Source organism: Homalodisca vitripennis, chromosome 3 (genome assembly GCF_021130785.1).
Source record: "Homalodisca vitripennis isolate AUS2020 chromosome 3, UT_GWSS_2.1, whole genome shotgun sequence".
NCBI classification, from domain to species: domain Eukaryota; kingdom Metazoa; phylum Arthropoda; class Insecta; order Hemiptera; family Cicadellidae; genus Homalodisca; species Homalodisca vitripennis.
This window is the reverse complement of record NC_060209.1, coordinates 87,560,810-87,578,513: the sequence shown is the minus strand read 5'-3', so window position 1 is coordinate 87,578,513 and position 17,704 is coordinate 87,560,810. Positions and strand designations below refer to the sequence as shown.

At 32.6% G+C, this 17,704-nt stretch overlaps 1 protein-coding gene across 2 annotated transcripts in view; it reads right to left on the bottom strand.

Moving 5' to 3' along the window:
* The window catches only part of LOC124357152 (radial spoke head protein 3 homolog B-like), an 80,379-nt gene that overhangs the window by 24,679 nt on the left and 37,996 nt on the right, over positions 1–17,704 (bottom strand). For both annotated transcript variants that reach the window (XM_046808654.1, XM_046808653.1), the window contains exons 3-10: positions 10,443–10,613; positions 8,762–8,890; positions 7,422–7,546; positions 6,333–6,411; positions 4,887–5,049; positions 4,083–4,169; positions 2,314–2,451; positions 481–584 (exon numbers count right to left, since the gene is read on the bottom strand). In XM_046808654.1, the coding sequence (XP_046664610.1) occupies positions 484–584; positions 2,314–2,451; positions 4,083–4,169; positions 4,887–5,049; positions 6,333–6,411; positions 7,422–7,546; positions 8,762–8,890; positions 10,443–10,613 (993 nt within the window). In that variant the 3' untranslated portion in view covers positions 481–483. The remainder of the gene's footprint in view (positions 1–480; positions 585–2,313; positions 2,452–4,082; positions 4,170–4,886; positions 5,050–6,332; positions 6,412–7,421; positions 7,547–8,761; positions 8,891–10,442; positions 10,614–17,704) is intronic.

Here is a 17,704-nt window from a genome sequence, read left to right as displayed (position 1 = left end):
TTATATCCCTAGAGAGTGCGATAATTATTTTTCGCTGGTTATGTATCGTGAATGACAACATAGAAATAAGTTATTTCATGTATTTTTAGTACCCATAAATAAAATCATGTTATTGTTAGGGTTTGCTAATTAATAGGTCATATAACTGATTTTGAATAAGTAGCAGAGTCAAGTAATTTAAGAATAACTATATCGCCCCAACTTGTGCATGCCTAAATATAGAAGTCGTCTTTCCATTTTTTGTTTCAGCATTCTAAGTAGCGAATAGCTTAAGAATAATTACAGAAACATATATAGACCGAATCACACATATATGTACAACATTATTAACAAAATTCCATGGAAGGTTACACGTTGCAGGCAGATTCGTAGTTATACAAGGAATAATGAAATATCAATCCTGTTATTTTTGTTTAAAACTATTCAAATATTCGGAAGATAATAACTTTATTTGAACTATACTTCATGCAGAAAACTTACATTTTAGCTTTCAGCTGTCGGTTCGTCGTCTCCTGCAGATTGCCTAACTTCAGTCTCTTCTTTAGGTTTGGTTTCACCTGTTTCATCAGTCTCTTCAGTGTTTTCTAGAACCATCATGAACATTATTAACAAAATATGTACATTATAAATAATATAATATATGCCACTGACAAGTAAAAAAACAACATGCATTTTATAATGCGTTTAAAATAGAATTCAATGTAATTATCACCGAGAGTTGTGACGAAATAAAATTCATTTGTAACAAATTCCGTTACATAATGAATAACTAACAAAAATCGCATTTAATCTTAGTTCTTATACTTAAGTGACCTTTTTCAGCTATTAGCTAAGTTTTCCGGTTCATATCGTTTTGAAACGTTTAATAAAGTTAAATTCTTGAAAATTTCCAATTCTCTCTATCTGAATTAGCCCAACTGTACAAGTGATAAATCGAAGTCCACTTATAAAAGCAGGGGGGGGGGCTTAGAGCTGTACTGCGATTGGTTGAGCTATCATTATGAATAATCAGCAATCAAATCGACTTCAACGTTCCCCGTAATGCTAATTGTTTGCCAGGCGACACTTTCGGACAAACTACCAATACTACAGCACCATCATAAGGTTAATGAGAACTGGAAATGAATGATGTTCTACCAATGATTTCTTCGGCTCATCCATGGAAGTCTTTAAGAAGAATTTTGCAGTGTTGTCATTACACTATTAAGTGACTTGTTATAGTAATCTCTGTTTTTTCACTATTGCACGGCATCTTCCCAGTGCAGATTGTTTTTATTATTGTTATATTTATAATATTGTTATATTATTTTCATGTTGTTCTGATCATACAGCGTAATTAATAGTTACTTATGCCTGGGCTGTTTCTTTGGTAATATTTTGGTTACCATGTAAGCTTTTTTATTTACGAGTATATTGTTCTTGTTTGAGGTTTATTTGTGTTTTCTTAATATTTTTGTTGTTGTTAGAGTTTTATTTTTGATTTTTCCTCTTACACACATATGTATGTTGTTTGAAGTGTAACACTGTTATTAATTTTGTTTTTTACTGATATTAGAGTAATATATTGTTATTTTTTATCTTGGTTTACTATCAATAACTTGTTATTAATATTTTAACATTTACATACTGGCATAGTTGTTGCATATTATAATATATTAATCTATGTTTCATATTGTCACAAACAGCTGAGACATGTATTGTTTTTTGTAAAATGGTGCATAGCCGTGTATATAAATAAATCAATATCGTTTCTTTATTTGGATACAAAACAAAAGTGTACTTTCTGAAATTACTTTGTATTATCCGAGGATATAAGAGAATAGAATTAATCTTCGATTAAGAAAAAAGGACGTTAACAAAAGAAAACAGCATAAGCTTATGAACGAACTGGCAGCCTTTGATACAGAAGAAGTTTGGTTCAAAACTGATTTCTGATTGTTTGAAATTTTACTGATAAGAAAAATAACTTCGCCACTTCTCGTTAAGCATCAAACAATTGGAATATAACTCTGTACTCCTCCAACTACCTTTATAGGCAGATTTGTATTAATGGTTCTGCCAGTTTCTGCTTAGCATCTGTAGATTGGAGATGGGTTCATAGCGTATCCAAAATATCTCAAGATTGTGTGTTAAAATGTTCGACTCAGTGTGAACGGGGAAATGTTGACGATAAACAAGAGAGCAATGATACAAGTGAACATTCACCCTTAAATCAAACAAAACACAATTAATTGTAATAGAAAATAAATATTTAATTAGAAGTAAATTATTACTAATGAAAATGATGAACGTAAATAGTTGAAATATGGTTACCATCCTTGTGCAGCACGACGGACGAGACGCCCGGCAGCGGAGTGGAAGTAGGCTCCTCGTCACTGCCAGGACCTGGCTTGTCCGTGGCCATGGCGCGGTACACCTCCGCCCTCGTTTCCAGGATCTCCCGCACTATTTCTGCATAATAACATTGTTGATTATATAGTGTTCCTGACGATGATATTTCGAGCAAATGTAGTAGACATACAACGGAAAATAAAACATACGATATTGGAATAGCATGAAATTCATGATGAATTCTCATCGCCCAATACAATTACAATGAAAGAGCTCGTATACTACACCACGTGTGAGTAATGGGCTTCGCTGTTGTATGCAAAAGAGTCTATGACAAATTTCAATCTCTATCTGTCCTCTAGATAAATAAGCAGACAATCATACCAAAAAAGCAATTTTTATATCCCCAAGCCGAGAGAAATTGTGTTAGCCAACTGAGCGAAGGACTACATTGACGCTCAACCACATTCCATAGTTGAAAATGCACCATCATAGACCCCATTCTTGTCAATGTATAAATTAAGTTTCATGCAAATTTTCATGTCTGCAGATAAAAAGTTTCTGAAAATTTCTTCGTATATAATACATTCAGATTAAATTTGTGTTAGTGTCTCAATAAGTAAAGCCCCGGTGAACTAGGGAGGGTACTAAAACGCAAGAGTTCGCTAAAATATCACTGACTTTTAATACTGTTTTTTTTCACTCTATTATTTATTTAATTTTACTCTAGGAAAAAGTTTACTCTCATAGTCACCAGAAGTATTAAATGTGTTGGGATAGTGTACTAATATGTGTAATATTTCACAAGTCAAAGTCTTGTATGATTATACTCTGTTTACAAATGTACCTGTATTAATTATTTTGTTGTTATCGTTGTCAACATGGTTACCCATAAGACAAAAGTAGAAATATTCTTTAATGCTCCGCCAAATTCTATGTAATGACATACAAAAATGTCCAATCCTCCAAATGATAGCTTCGCTAACGCTCAGCCAATAATACAACGGTAGCTATGAATGAGATAAATTAAAGTTACTAGGTAAGAAGAATAATCAAAAGTAAACAGGAAATACAGAGCTAGTTTCACCATCAAATCTGGTTCAATAAAGTGAACAATTAGATGAATTATAATTAATTCTATAAACGCGTTTTAATTCCAAAAATACGTGCTGATGATATCTGGTTATTGCCGAATGAGTTACTGCTATAAATAAGCATCTAGTATTGATTTTGGGCTTGAATACTTACATTCAGTTCTTGTTTTAATTCTATTGCTATAAACTTAAACACACGTTGGTAAAATTTAACACTACGTTCCATTTCCGCAGTAAAAATATAAATGAATATTTCAATAGATCTTGATGTAGGCCTATTATGTAGTAAAAGTAGTTTAGAAGATGTTTTTCAGTGTGATATCTTCAAAAACTGTTGGGGAAGTTTAAGAAGATTTTACAAGTGTTGGAAATCACCCGCACCAGCGGGTGCTTCGATGTTTCTAACACTGCCAGAAAAACGTCTGTCCGAATAACCACTGTAAATTACAAAAATCTTCATTGGATAACACCTAGATCGATAGAGTTCTATGGAAAGGGTAAACTTTTTCTCGTCTCACATAAATTTGTTACTTTATAAGATTGTTACATTTAAAGTGACAATATGGAAAGTTAAAATAATTATTTGCTACATTAGAAGACACAGTATAGACTAACCAATACAGAGACACATAACTACAACAAGTCCTTAGAACGTACCCGAGAGCAGATCCCTGTTGTCGACCATACGCTGCATCTCCTGCCTTACTTCACCCATCAACCACGACATGAAGTTTTCTTCCACGTCTGTAAACATCACAATACATGAAGTTATCTGTCGAAACAAGTAGCTTTTATAAACCAGTCAATAAATAGAGAGCAACAGTTTTAAGTTTAATTACAGATAAATGAACTATGACGCTTTTCAAATCTTTAACTGAAGTATTGAACAACTGGACATTGAACTTAATTGAATGATTTTGAGGTGCTTTAGTTATATTTCTTAATTTCATATCTACGGGTCTCTAAAAATACACTCTCTGAGCCAGGGAAATAGCAAAAGATTTCCTAATTTTTAATCAAATTAAAGAATAAACGGCTGGATGTATATATTTAAAATCTTCGGTATTTTATGAATGACCCTAAATAATGTTTATTTAATGGTAGTGCTTTAAGTAAATGTGTCTTTTTTTTACAAAAACAGTTTCATTCCCTTCGATCGGATTTTATATAAATATCTAAGATCCTTAAATCCGTATCTTCAGCGGGTTTTCCAGTAGGCTTAATTTACAAATGGCCACAAATAATATTTGCCACCATATTTGCAATTAATATTTGTAGGAATGAGTACAATTCTTTGTGGAGAAACAGCAAATATTTAAAATTTTCCTGACCTTTAAGTGGGTGTATCTTACTTAAAGCGTTCTGATTATAAAAATAATACTATATTGGAACAATACAAAAACAGAATGATTCATTGTTATATTTAGTTACAAAACAGCTTATACGAAGTTTTCTGCTGACCTTCTCTGATGTCATCGATGAAGTACCCTGCCTCCTTGAGCCCCTCGAGCACAGAAGGCAGCAGGTCTGTGAGGTACCCCTGGGTCAGCACCGCTGCAGACACGCGATCTTCCGTCTCCAACCGGATACGGTTCGTCAGCTCCAACTCCTCCACGCGCTTCGCCTGCAACACATCATTCGTAGAAACTAGAAATGGTCGTTATATCTCTTCGATTATGTAGCCGAAAACGAACATGTAATAACGAGCATGGTAGCTCTGAGTGAATGGTCTGTAAGAGGGCTTGATTAGTCGACTACTAAATCTATTATTCGGTTGGGAATGCTCTCAAAAAAATAAATACGACAATTCTTTGTTTAAAGTTTGTTATTGACAATGGAAGGTTAGGGAGGATAACAGGATTTTAGACATTTGCCATTGTTGCAGGTTACAAAAGGTGTAGCACAGCGTTTTGAGGATTGCAATCCAACCGCTTCATCAGGTGGGGAGGGTACCATACATAAAAAAAAGAACAGGAAGGAGAAAAGAAGGGAAAGAAAATGGTTCAAATATACCCATAAGCTGATTGGAGTCCAGTCCAGGCGTTTTCTCATGGTTTATCTTTATATACAACTAATCTCTTGAGGATAAAATTACAAACAACAATTATGCTGTTTTGATTGAGGAATCGTACGAGGTCTACTAACAGGGCGGAACCTGGCCGGTCCTTAACCTCTGCACTTGTGTGTGAAACTGCCTGTTTCCAGCCGCAGTCCTTATTTGTTAATACCTATATAATACTCGGTCACCTGTCCGAGACGGATGTAACTGCGGCCTTCGTATGTTGTTCAACAAAAACAACAATAAACCGCCATAACTATAAAAAGATTCAGTTATAAATTCCAAGGCATTTAAATGCGTTTTAGTCTTGAAATATTTTCCAAAACGTGACGACGAAAAAAGACGCAAAACGTTTCTATGGTGCAAAAATCAACGCTGTATCAATACAGTTGACTCTTGATCTATTGCAATCTGCCTAGCCGAAATTCTTTTGGTCATTACGTGTAAGAGAGTACTTTATAATCCTAGTTCTTCCTTACTACCCAAAACCTCCTTCAGTTGAAGTTACTTTTACACAGGGAGAACGTCACGTGATGAATTGACAAAAAGATGGAGTATAAAATGGTTTTAAAGGAAACAAATGTATCTTCCTTCCTAGTAGCTAATAATGGAGGAAATCCCATTAAACGCTTTTGTGGTAGAAAGGTCCGAATTTTACAATAAAGCTTTCTCTTCATGAGAACAAAGTACAATAAACCCATTTTAAGGCAGCCATCGTTAAAATTATCACCTGGAGACTGATGCAATAAACCAAAGATCGAAGTATATAATAAATTTATACATTTAAATCATGGAACTTGTGAAAAAGTTCACTATAACTTATCTTTAATTATAATTTTAACTCTTACCGCTTCTTCACGCCTTCTTCTTTCCTGTTCTTCCAGTCTTTGTTCCTCAGCCTTTTCTGCAGCTCGGATTTCTTTGTACCTGAAAAGAAACAAAAATAAGAAACCTGTCATAGCTTAGGCTGAACAAAAATAGTCTAGAACTTAGATAAAAAATAGGTATGAAAAGAAGTAAAAATAATGGAAGAAGAGTGAAATTTCTTCTAACATAGATTTTTATGACCTCTATAATTATGTAGGAATTTCAGAAATGTGAAAAAACATTAGAAGACTATTATTAGAAAATTAGAAAGAGTGTCCAGAAATAAGAAGATATAGTAACAGTGTCTTGCATAGGTTAACAATTGTCACATATGGAAATAATGAGATGAGCTGTGTTTATTTAGAACGAAATGCGGTTATCTAAAATTTGTGTTACAATTTAAGGTCAAATAGAAGGTTTACATCCTTTTTCTTGGTACGAAGTTTTTGAATTTAATAAACTTTTGATCCACTGGTCCTTTGTTTATTATTATTATTTATCCTCTGAATAATGACATCTTTGTGTTGAATTTTGATCAGCTCTCTCAGACGTCTAAAATGATACGTGACGTGCTTCAACATTAGATTCCGTGCCTAGGCTTTTGTGACTTTGTTGAAATTACTAATTGCAAGACTTATTTTCTTACCAATAGTACTTTTTAAAACTCATGCTCATTCAACTAATTTTACATCTTAAAATTTCTACTTAATTATGCATAAATTTTTATTGAGTTTGCATTAGGTTTTGAGGAAAAAGTGTAGCTTCCATGAGCAGTGTAAAGATATTGTCAGAGCAGAACGTTTGATAGACGGGGAGAGATAGCGAATAAAACCTCAAGTGAAAAGTAAGGGTTCGTTTAGGGGCTTTCATACTGTATGCGCGCACTCATAATCATGGTAAAAGATACATTCAATCTGTTTTAGCCAAAATAAAAAAGTCACAAGTGAATAACCTTGTTATTTATGAGGTATGATCTAGTCATACATAATGATCAGAGTTAATCTTCAATTTGACCACCCATGAGTACAAAACTACCAAATTTAATATAAATTAATCCTGTTCCTGCTGACCTTCGCTGTTGCTCGCGGATGGCCGCCAGCTCGTCCTCCTCCATCACCTCCACCAGCGCCTGTTCCACGGTCTTCCCCACCAGCACCTCCAGGATGGGTTGAACTTCGGTGTCGAAGTGGAACAGCTACAACAATGTTTTTGGAAAGCATGTTTTAATCTCTCTAGGATTCACAACAAAACTATACCATTTATATTTACCATTACAACACAACCCCGTTTTGAGATATTTTAAAGAATACATAAGTTTGCCATGAGAGTGGTACATTTATTTTAGCAACTAAAAGACCAGTTCGAATTTTTCAAAAGCTTTATAACGCAGGCATTTTTATTCATGAGGAAATGAATAAATGAACATGATGGAACATAAATGTCTGTGCATTTTAAATATTCACAATTTATATAGATTACAGCATTTTATAACTGGAAATGGCCAGTGGGGTAGAGACCAAAATTTGGACAGGAGATCATATTATCACAGTCTGCGAACATGCTCAGGTAGTCTGAATATCTGAGAAAATGTGTATATATTTTAATTGTTTCTGGACTAGAATATTTGATGAATCTTTTGAAAACTTGAATTATTTTATTTATATGATTTTTATTCTTTATTTTCAGAGACAGGAATGCTTTAGTAATTTGGGAAGGTGTTGCAAAATGGTGTGCTTGCGCTAACGCTGATTATTGAATAGTGCGCCAGAGTGGCGAACAAGTCGTACATCACAACACAATCGATGTTAATAAGAGAGACATCACAAGATACTGCGATATCACAGAGACGTAACGGCGACAGTTGTGTCTTTGTCACTTCTACAGACTTCGTACCGGTACTTCCTGCGCGCAGTCCTTCTATTCTCATCAGTATAGTAGGTCACAGCGCATTCCATTGAAAACTGTAGTAATTAATCATATTATTTTATTTTACGTAAAATAATATGAAACTATATTAGAATATACATTTATTTATAAAGTTGACTACTTTGACTTCTCAAACAAAGCGGTGATTTATCAGTGTTTTATTTTATTCTTAACGACTGTTATTAACATAATATCAGTAACACTAACAGTCATTTATGAAAGTAAATTGTTGCTTTTTGGATGGCCAAGATATTAATTATTCATCATCTTCAAAAAGTAATATTTTTCTACATTAATAAAATAAATCCCTATTATTAATATTATTAAAAGTATTTACAAAACATTTATTAATATTCTCATTTTAAAATACCCTATTTATAATGTGTTTATATAATAAAACAATTATAGTCTCTAAGTAAATAATTCATTTTTACCAAAATTTCAGAACGTAAATTAATTATTATTATTACGCCCGAACGCTCACCTCTCCAGGATAAATCTGGGTCTCGGCATCTCTGCCAGTCTTGGAGGGCACGTAGATGGGGGTCTCAGGACGGTCCAAGAAGAAGTCGGTTTGACAGGACACCGTCGCTCCTGGAGGATGGTCGAACAGCTGGGCAAAATATAAAACGTGAAGCACTAATATTTTATCTTTCACGTTATTCAACATGTTTATTTTTGGTCCGCTTTTATACAGTCCATAGTTATCTTTCGTTATAACATTTGATTAAAATGTTATTTTACAGTATGTTAGCAATTATATACTATACATTTATCGCCATTGTTTTAATAGATAAAATAAAATATGTTAGCCCAGTTACACTATAAAGAAATTAGAGGTTACTTTTCAATGAATCATTTAATTTTTCCCTAATCGTTTTCTAAAAATTGTAATATAAATAATATCTCTTAAATAAAAATCTGTTGAATCAAATTACAATGTTTATATAGATATATATATATATATATATATATATATATATATATATATATATATATGGTTTTATTCCGAAATATACGATTAATTAAGTGAATTATTTTCGTCATAGAAAAGTTAAGTGATCACTATGAGGTTAAGGTGTTGTAATGTGTGTTCAGTTGACATTTTTAATTTAAAAAATTGTTATTATTATTATAGTAGTATTTAAAGATATTTTATAAACATACGCAACTGTTAAAGGTAAGGATAATAATTTGTTCAGTAAGTACAAATATTTTTCAATTATAAAAATAAATATGCTATCATAATGTACTTAATTTTATTTTTATTAAAAACATTTGATTTTCATACATGTATGCACATTATATTTCATTAAAAATGTCATAGTAAATCATTAAAAACATGTCGCTTCTTGAATCTACAAATCCTGTATCTACTGCAAACATTTACATTTTTATTTTCCGTTGCTTTCATTTGGCAATGAATAAAAATGTCCTGATTAAAATACAAGTGACAAAATCTTTCATTGAAGGAGAAGCTCTTCTTATTGGCAAATATAGTAGTGAAAGCGCGAGGAGTCCACATCAAAAATGGCATTGTCAGAAGCGAATTCAAAACTGATAACCAATTGTTGTTTAATGTGTCTGTACTTAGAGAAATACTTTAACATGCAGGAATTTTAAAATTAAAAAATAGCCCAACCAAACACCAATCGTTCAACTTTAACCAACACAAATAAACTAAATTTCTCCAAATAAACTGATCGGTTGTAGAACTAGACGTTAGGACACTGTGTGATATATAAGTGACAGTTAACTTCAACAAGTTTGAACTATATATTTATTTATTTATTCATTATTATACAAATTTGATCGTGTTGCCCACCATTGGATCCGTATAACTTCATACAAAAATGTGCCTATTAAAAATATAAAGAGTAAAATACTTCGACAAAAATAACTGGGTAGATAAGTTATTGAAATAACTTATGTAAGTCGGTAGCATTTCTAAGTAATTAACTTTCATAGAATTAATTTTCAATAATAATTTAATGTCGTTTTTAAATCATAAAACGATTAGTATTATTTCCAGATTAAGTTATTTTAAATGTGTAGTGATTTATTATTTTAGCTAATTATTTTGTTTGAGGAAGGACTATCTCACATATTCCTCAATCTCAGGTTATACAAAATAAAAAGCATGTAGTTATGTGTTAGCCACATACCTCCTCCATGAACTGGTCAGTCTGCACGATGACGTGGTTGCGGCCGTCGACCGGTGGCGGAGTACCGATGCGGAGTCGCATAGCTCTGGTCTGCTGGGTCTGAGCCTTGCGCCTGGCCATGGACCGTCTCCTGGCCTCCGCTTGGCGTGCTGCCTGTGACTCGCATCCGGCCTGTACACAATCAGCTGTTATAGTGCAAACAGTCTACTAGGGGCCATCTTTATTTTGTTCCCAATCCTAATTATTCTTATACCAATTTTCCCTCATATGTTTTATAATATTCTTACATTAATAAAGTTGTATTTTAAAAATGTACTCAATACGTAAGGCAATGTTGTCATGTTACAATATTACACTTGTTAAAAAAATAGAAGGATTGTGAAGGAAACATAATTTTGTCCTGAACATCTGGTTTCTTTCATTGTGTTAGGTAATTACAAAAAAAATTGTATTTTCATTTCATTTAATTAAATTGTACACGACTCGTTTTTTTTAGTGATACTGGTATAAACCCATAAAACAAAAGTAGAGGAATAAATTATTAAGGTTTAAGGTTATGGTACGGTAGCAAATGTCATTTTATGGGTCTTTAGTACAGCCTAAAACTGTGAGCCCGCTGAAGCCTCTTGTATGATATCAAAATAAAGAAAAAACTTTACGCTGAGAGAATTTTTAACAGAGAACCTTAGTCTTTTTACACGGCAAGGAATGTTATTTATGTACGCAAGTTTATTTCACCAGAACCAACGATTCGTATGATTCATTAAGTCACCGGAAGTGTTATAGGCTTGTATATGTATTATATAAACGGAAGTGCCCTTCCGGTTTTTTACTAGAGGTGAGTATTATTCACAGTGGATGGCGTAATGTATTTTGTCACAAGACCAATATATATATTTTTATCTTTTTGATAACCAAATAGGGATGTTACAGGTGACACTTTAATATGTCACTTAAAGTTTATTTAAGGCGTTGAGATGTAAATAAAGGTCCGAATGTATCTTACTCTTGAAGTAATTACAATTAAGTGTCAAATATATATCACAGGCGTTGTATTCCCAATTACCACCTACAGCGAATATACGAACATTCGGGTCGATGAATATACTACTAGTATAAAATACTCATGAAGGTTGTGTCATTATTGTAATGCACTGTGGCATCCTGTCAAGATCCATGAGGAAGGATTTTGGGCATTACTATCAGGCTTGTCTTCTCGGAAGAAGGGGAGGCCAGCTCTGTACCAGCCTCTCCAGTAAAAGCAGGCAGGGGTTCGCGGCACGCGCTGTGTATTTTATTCCACATTTTAACATCTATTTGATAGTTACGCATCGCGCCGCTGTCTGTGCATTCGTACCATGAGCAGGAGAGTTAGTTCAGTAAAATGTCAGCAGTATTTAAAAAAAGTGCAAAGATCATGGACAGAATTTGAATCATATCTCTAACTCAGAGCCATCAGTTCTGTTCTCCCAAGACCGCGATGACGTAATCACTGCTCCGTAAATTCGAACACACTTTGTGCTTGGCTATTTAACAATATTTCTCGCTACGCAAAGTAAAGAGCTTAATTTCAAGTAATTCCATTTTTATGAGTGTTTTTTTTTATATCATTCTCATTTGTGTTCGGAAAAGTAGAGAATATTAAGCGGTTCTATCCATGTTGCGTCAGTGAGAACTTATAATGTTATAAATGCATCAGTCGAACCAGACTTGTCATCGAGGATGTGCAAACAAACGTAGTACAATTGTTTTAACTAGAGAAGCATCCATCTTCCATCCGCACTTAACCTCACTCCTTCTATAAAAACTCTCGTATCTATAACTAATGGCTTATGAAAAATGCCATGCTGATTAGAGATCACCACTAAAAATGAATGCGCATTCTTTAGACACATGTACTATTTAGTAGAATAACGCTTATATTTGCATGTGCATTATTATCTTCTAGTGCTCTATTTATTTTGGAATTTTTAAAAAAGAAATGACGCCAAAGGAAAATAATTAAAAGAAACAATCAGTATATACATAAGTAAGTTATATATAATGCCCACCATATAATTGTCACCAATATTTTCCAATGAGCTTTTATGAATGTAAAGTGGTTTATCATACATAATAAATGATGGTATAGGCAACTCATAGAAAAGACTGCTTTACGCTCTTATAAAAGTTCCCTTAAACTAAGTCCACCTTAAAGGGGTTGTAACAGGGCTTGTATTATACACGTTTTTTATGAAAATTAAGGAACATATGGAATTACTTCTAAAAATATATACTTGAAACTTTAATTACTAGACATACTAAGCAAAGTATGCCACCATTAGTTTTTTTTCTTATAAGAGTGTTAAACATTAATCAACTTAATAAACACTTACCTTATAGTACAATGTAAAAGCTAAATTAGAATAAATGTTTGAAATTTAAAGTGAAAATTAATGGAATAAAAAAAATTTAACCTTGTGTTATTTCTGAGATAAATATGTGTATTGTAATGAAAACACATTTTAAATTTGAGAACTGGAGATGAACCGACAAACCCTACGCCTCAACTTATTTAAACTTTTACCAAAATATTAAGACTTCGAGAAAACATCGTTCAACGACACATTAGATCCAAGACTTTTGACAAGTTTTTTAATCTTATTTAAGCAAATTGTATGAATTTAATAAAACGACTAATTGATCGAAAGTACATTTGTGCATTACAGAGTTCGATTTTGAACTTATTTTGAATTTCTTAAAATAAGGCTGTAAAGTAGTATATTGTACAATAAAAACTTTTAAAGTTGAACAATATAAGAATAGGAAGAAGTAAGATGGAAATAATAATAAAATAAAATATTTAGGTTCGAGGGTAATAAAATAAAATATTTCTAACGGTTGAACGTCCTATAAATTTGTTGTTGAACGATAGTTTTATATCAATTTACAAAGGCAAAATAATATATTTTCTTTGGAAAAAAATATTTTAGCGTTAGAAACAATGTTAAACATGTGAGACTCTATTAATATAAGATCTCCGATTTCTACTGATTAAGATCATAATAACACAATTAAGTCGGACTGAATTTGTAATTAGGAAAATTAGTACCTAGATAAAACATTATACTCATTAATTCCCAGAAAAGTAGAATGTTTTTACGTCTTGTGAAAGTAAACAAAGGATAATGAACAAGTGATTTAAAACATGCAACTAAGTATACAGTGAGGGTGCTGCGGCATGTTGTAACGTGTGGTGGCATGCGACATGCACTCATTGTACGTGTACCAGTCCACATACAGTGGGTGTGCTGCGGAATGTTGTAACGTGTGGTGGCATGCGACATGCACTCATTGTACGTGTACCAGTCCACATACAGTTGAGGTGCTGCGGCATGTTGTAACGTGTGGTGGCATGCGACATGCACTCATTGTACGTGTACCAGTCCACATACAGTAAGTATTATTCTCACCTCGGTCGAAAGAAGTCTGGCTTTACTCGTGTACGGGTTCCACTGAGGCATTGGCTGTTAAATACTTATCAGTGTTAGCAATGCGATTTCTTAATGTACAAGTATTTAACGTATAATCAAATATTTGGATTTTAATATTCCACAACATAATGGAAAGTCGTTATGCACAACACTATGACGAACAAAAAGTATTACATCTTAGAACTGAAATGAGGACCAAACAAAAAGTACAAGAAAATTACATTTTTTATTTAAACTTTTTTCATGCATTTATGGACAATCAATATTTTGAAGTACCTATGATAAATTACTGACCAAGATTAAAAAATAAATTACATTCTTTTTAAATAAAATTATATTTAAAATACATTTTTGAACAATGGACACTAGTTGAAAGGGCCTGGAGATTAATTGATTTGCCAATGAAAATTGGCTTACATTGATTGAATGCCAATTAAGTAAATTTTCCTGGGCAACGAAAATTACAACTGTAAGTTTTTCTTGCTCTCTGCTATTTTAGTATATTTGCCTAGTCTTGAATATTACACAGATGACATTGATACAGTGTGTTGAAGTGTGCGCCCAGGTAATCGCTCGATGAGATATTACATTTCTTACTCTTTGGCGTCTGTGATCTCATTTTTGTACTAACTTAAAATATCTTTTCCAAAAATTATAGATACCTATTTCAATTGTTGGCACATTTTTGATTATGAAGAAAGCAAATAGAGTTCTATTTTTAATGTTTGTTGTTCAATCTCCACACAAAGCACCGCTAATTTTGCTTTGGACTTGAACTTAAAAAACATAATGCCAAAGTTTTTAAACAAAACTGAAGGGAAAGCATAAATAGATTGACAATTTTTATGAAACATGGTAATCAAGGAAAATTTGTATCTAGTAACTGATTGTAGTTCTAATAAAAAAAATATAATAAGTCTGTGTTCATTTTCAACTTTCTATCTATTTTGAATTTCGAGATAATAGTATCGAAAGGTGACCAATCTTTGCATTGGTTATATGGAGATGCACAAATAACATTTTCAATACTTTAAGTACGAATTACTTAGTGCTTAGGCTACTACGTAATTTTGTTTATGTGATACAAAATAAAAAAAACCACTATGAACATTTTAATATAGAATATTTAAAACCTCAAAAGGTCTCTATTTGCTCGGACCAGTATTGTTATCAAATATATCAGCAATTAAAACAACGTTATATTTAATTTGATCTATGAATTTAACATAAGAAATTTATCAGTTATTTATCAGATGAATTTCTTGAGTTTCACGTGAACTACCCAATAAGAATCGTTGTTATACCAATAAAATAGAATTTTTGTTTACACAAATGTTTGCTTGTATAAAACATCATCACTATTATTAATCTATCCAGTATATCAGTTGTTTAAAGTAGCTAGCATGTTATTTGTATACAAGTCATGTTCGTCGTAGACAGATGTGTGCTGTAGAGGCATATACGACTGTATACTCACCGTGTGAGGTCTCGGCATGGCTGCAGTTGAGGACTCTCTTGGCCTACATGTGGAGTGTGGTTGAATAATTCACTGAGCCATAATCGATTGAGAAAACACGAGTTAATCGTTCGGGTGAGTGTAGCCGGGCCTTTAACGCTGGGACATTATACACTATTGTGTATTCAATTTTTAAATCGAACGCTTTCGATTGTTTTTAATTTAAGTCGTAAAACTGTAATGCAAATTCTATTTCTTATAGATTGACGACATTATTATTTGTATATTCACTTGAATTCATAATAATTCATAAAGCACTTTACTTAAACCGTCATTCAAAAAAGTAAGATAGTGATAAAAAAATACAGACGCTCGTGCTACTTGTCAAAGAAAAAAATGTTGGGATTTAAATTAACACATTGATTGGTAATCAATATTGCAAACTAGTTCGTTCAAGGATAGCTGTATTAAAATCAACCAAATTATTTCCTGAAACAGATTTTTAAACCTGTAACTTTTTGGAATATAACGATTTACTAATTTTTCTTGCAAATAATTCATATTTTTAAATTTTGTAATTAGTAATTGCAGATAGTAAAAGGGTGCTGATAGGGTTTAATAATCCCTCTAAATCCCATCTTAAAAACTTCTAAAACTGAAAAAGTAGTAACTACGAAATAACAAAGTTTCAGTTTGTTGTATGATAATAATAATAATAAAGAATAAGTAAATAATGCATTTTGATAAGGTTCAAATTTTCCTTGGTTCAGTACAATCACATTATAAGCGTTTTATTATACAATCACATAAATGTTTGCTTAAAAATTCATAAATTATAAATCGCAAGTTCCGACTTATTTTTCTATTAATTTGGAAAGCAAGACAAACAGTACCTACATATTACTACTTAATTTACGTGTTATTCAGGATTATAGTATTGTAGACAATCCAAAATGGCAACAAATTTCACGAAATTAATAAACCCAATTTATTTAGACCCAATAAGATTTTTATGTGTATTGGTGCTCGATTTCTTTGCCAAATTTTTACTTAAATCCCTTAGATTTACGTGTTAGGTTTTGTTTGAGATTGCGTACGAAAAGAGAGTACATGAAAATCCTACAAAAACGAAACGTTCCAAAATAAGCCATAATTTTATAAAATATAAAAAAACTATAAGGTAAAAACTCGAGATCAAATTGGTACCATACCAAACATACAGTTAGTTTTTATTAAATTTTTCTCATAAAGGTATTTTAACTACCACGCGCATAAAAACGGGCGTAAGTGGAGCTTGATATTGCGTAAAAATGTAACAAAATCTGTTTAATCTAGGAAACAATATATCTACATAAAAGTACAGAGTAACTATTTTCTTGGTAGTATATAGTGAGTGTCTGACAGTACCAAGAGCACTAACGGTCAGGATAATGTATCTGGATGGATACATACATACTAAGTAAAGGGTTAAACGGCACAATAACGATAAAATTACGAATACAAGGTACCAACTCATAAATAAACCCATAAAATAACATTCAATAATTTTTTATTACAATTACTGCAACAATTTCAGAGTGACGTCCGGTATTGAAACTACAGTAAGTACGCCATGGAGTTGCACAGTTTGGCAACGCAGCGTTCTCGCTAAACTTTTCCGCCTTTCACCTTATCAGGTCTGGCGGTGACTCATAAGTGGTCTGTTAGAGGGAAAACCACACTTGTTCTTCAAAACGTAAAGTGTTTAAATTATAATAATACAAAAATTATCGTCCGAAAAAAAAACAATTTTCCTGGTGCACTCACTTCAGGATATGCAAAGGGGAGTCTAAGAGTAGACAAACCGGTGCTCTTTATGTCTTGCAATGTTGCCGATTCTATTCTCACAAATAATGCCAGATATTCCAATTGACAAGTAAAGGGTACGAATACGCACACAGCGACGCTACACGAAACTATCAAATACATGTTAACATCTATAAATATAAAAGAAAGTCGTGTTAGTTACACTATTTATAAGTCAAGAACGGCTGATCCGATTTGGCTGAAAATTGGTAGGGAGGTAGCTAAGAACTGGGAGAAGGACATAGGATACTTTTTATCCCGTTCCCGAGTCAGGATTCCGCCCCACTGGTCTCTAAAAGTTACAGAAAAACCCGTAAGAAATGCATTGCAAGCAAACATATGTTATTAAGTGAAAGAGCCTTTTCAAAATTTAATCAGCTGTTCTTTGGTAAACATCTTACGTTGGCTACAAAATATAAAGAATGTTATAAAAACCAACCTTAGTTGTTTTTTTTTTTCACAGAAGTATGATTCTCAAAACTCCGTGT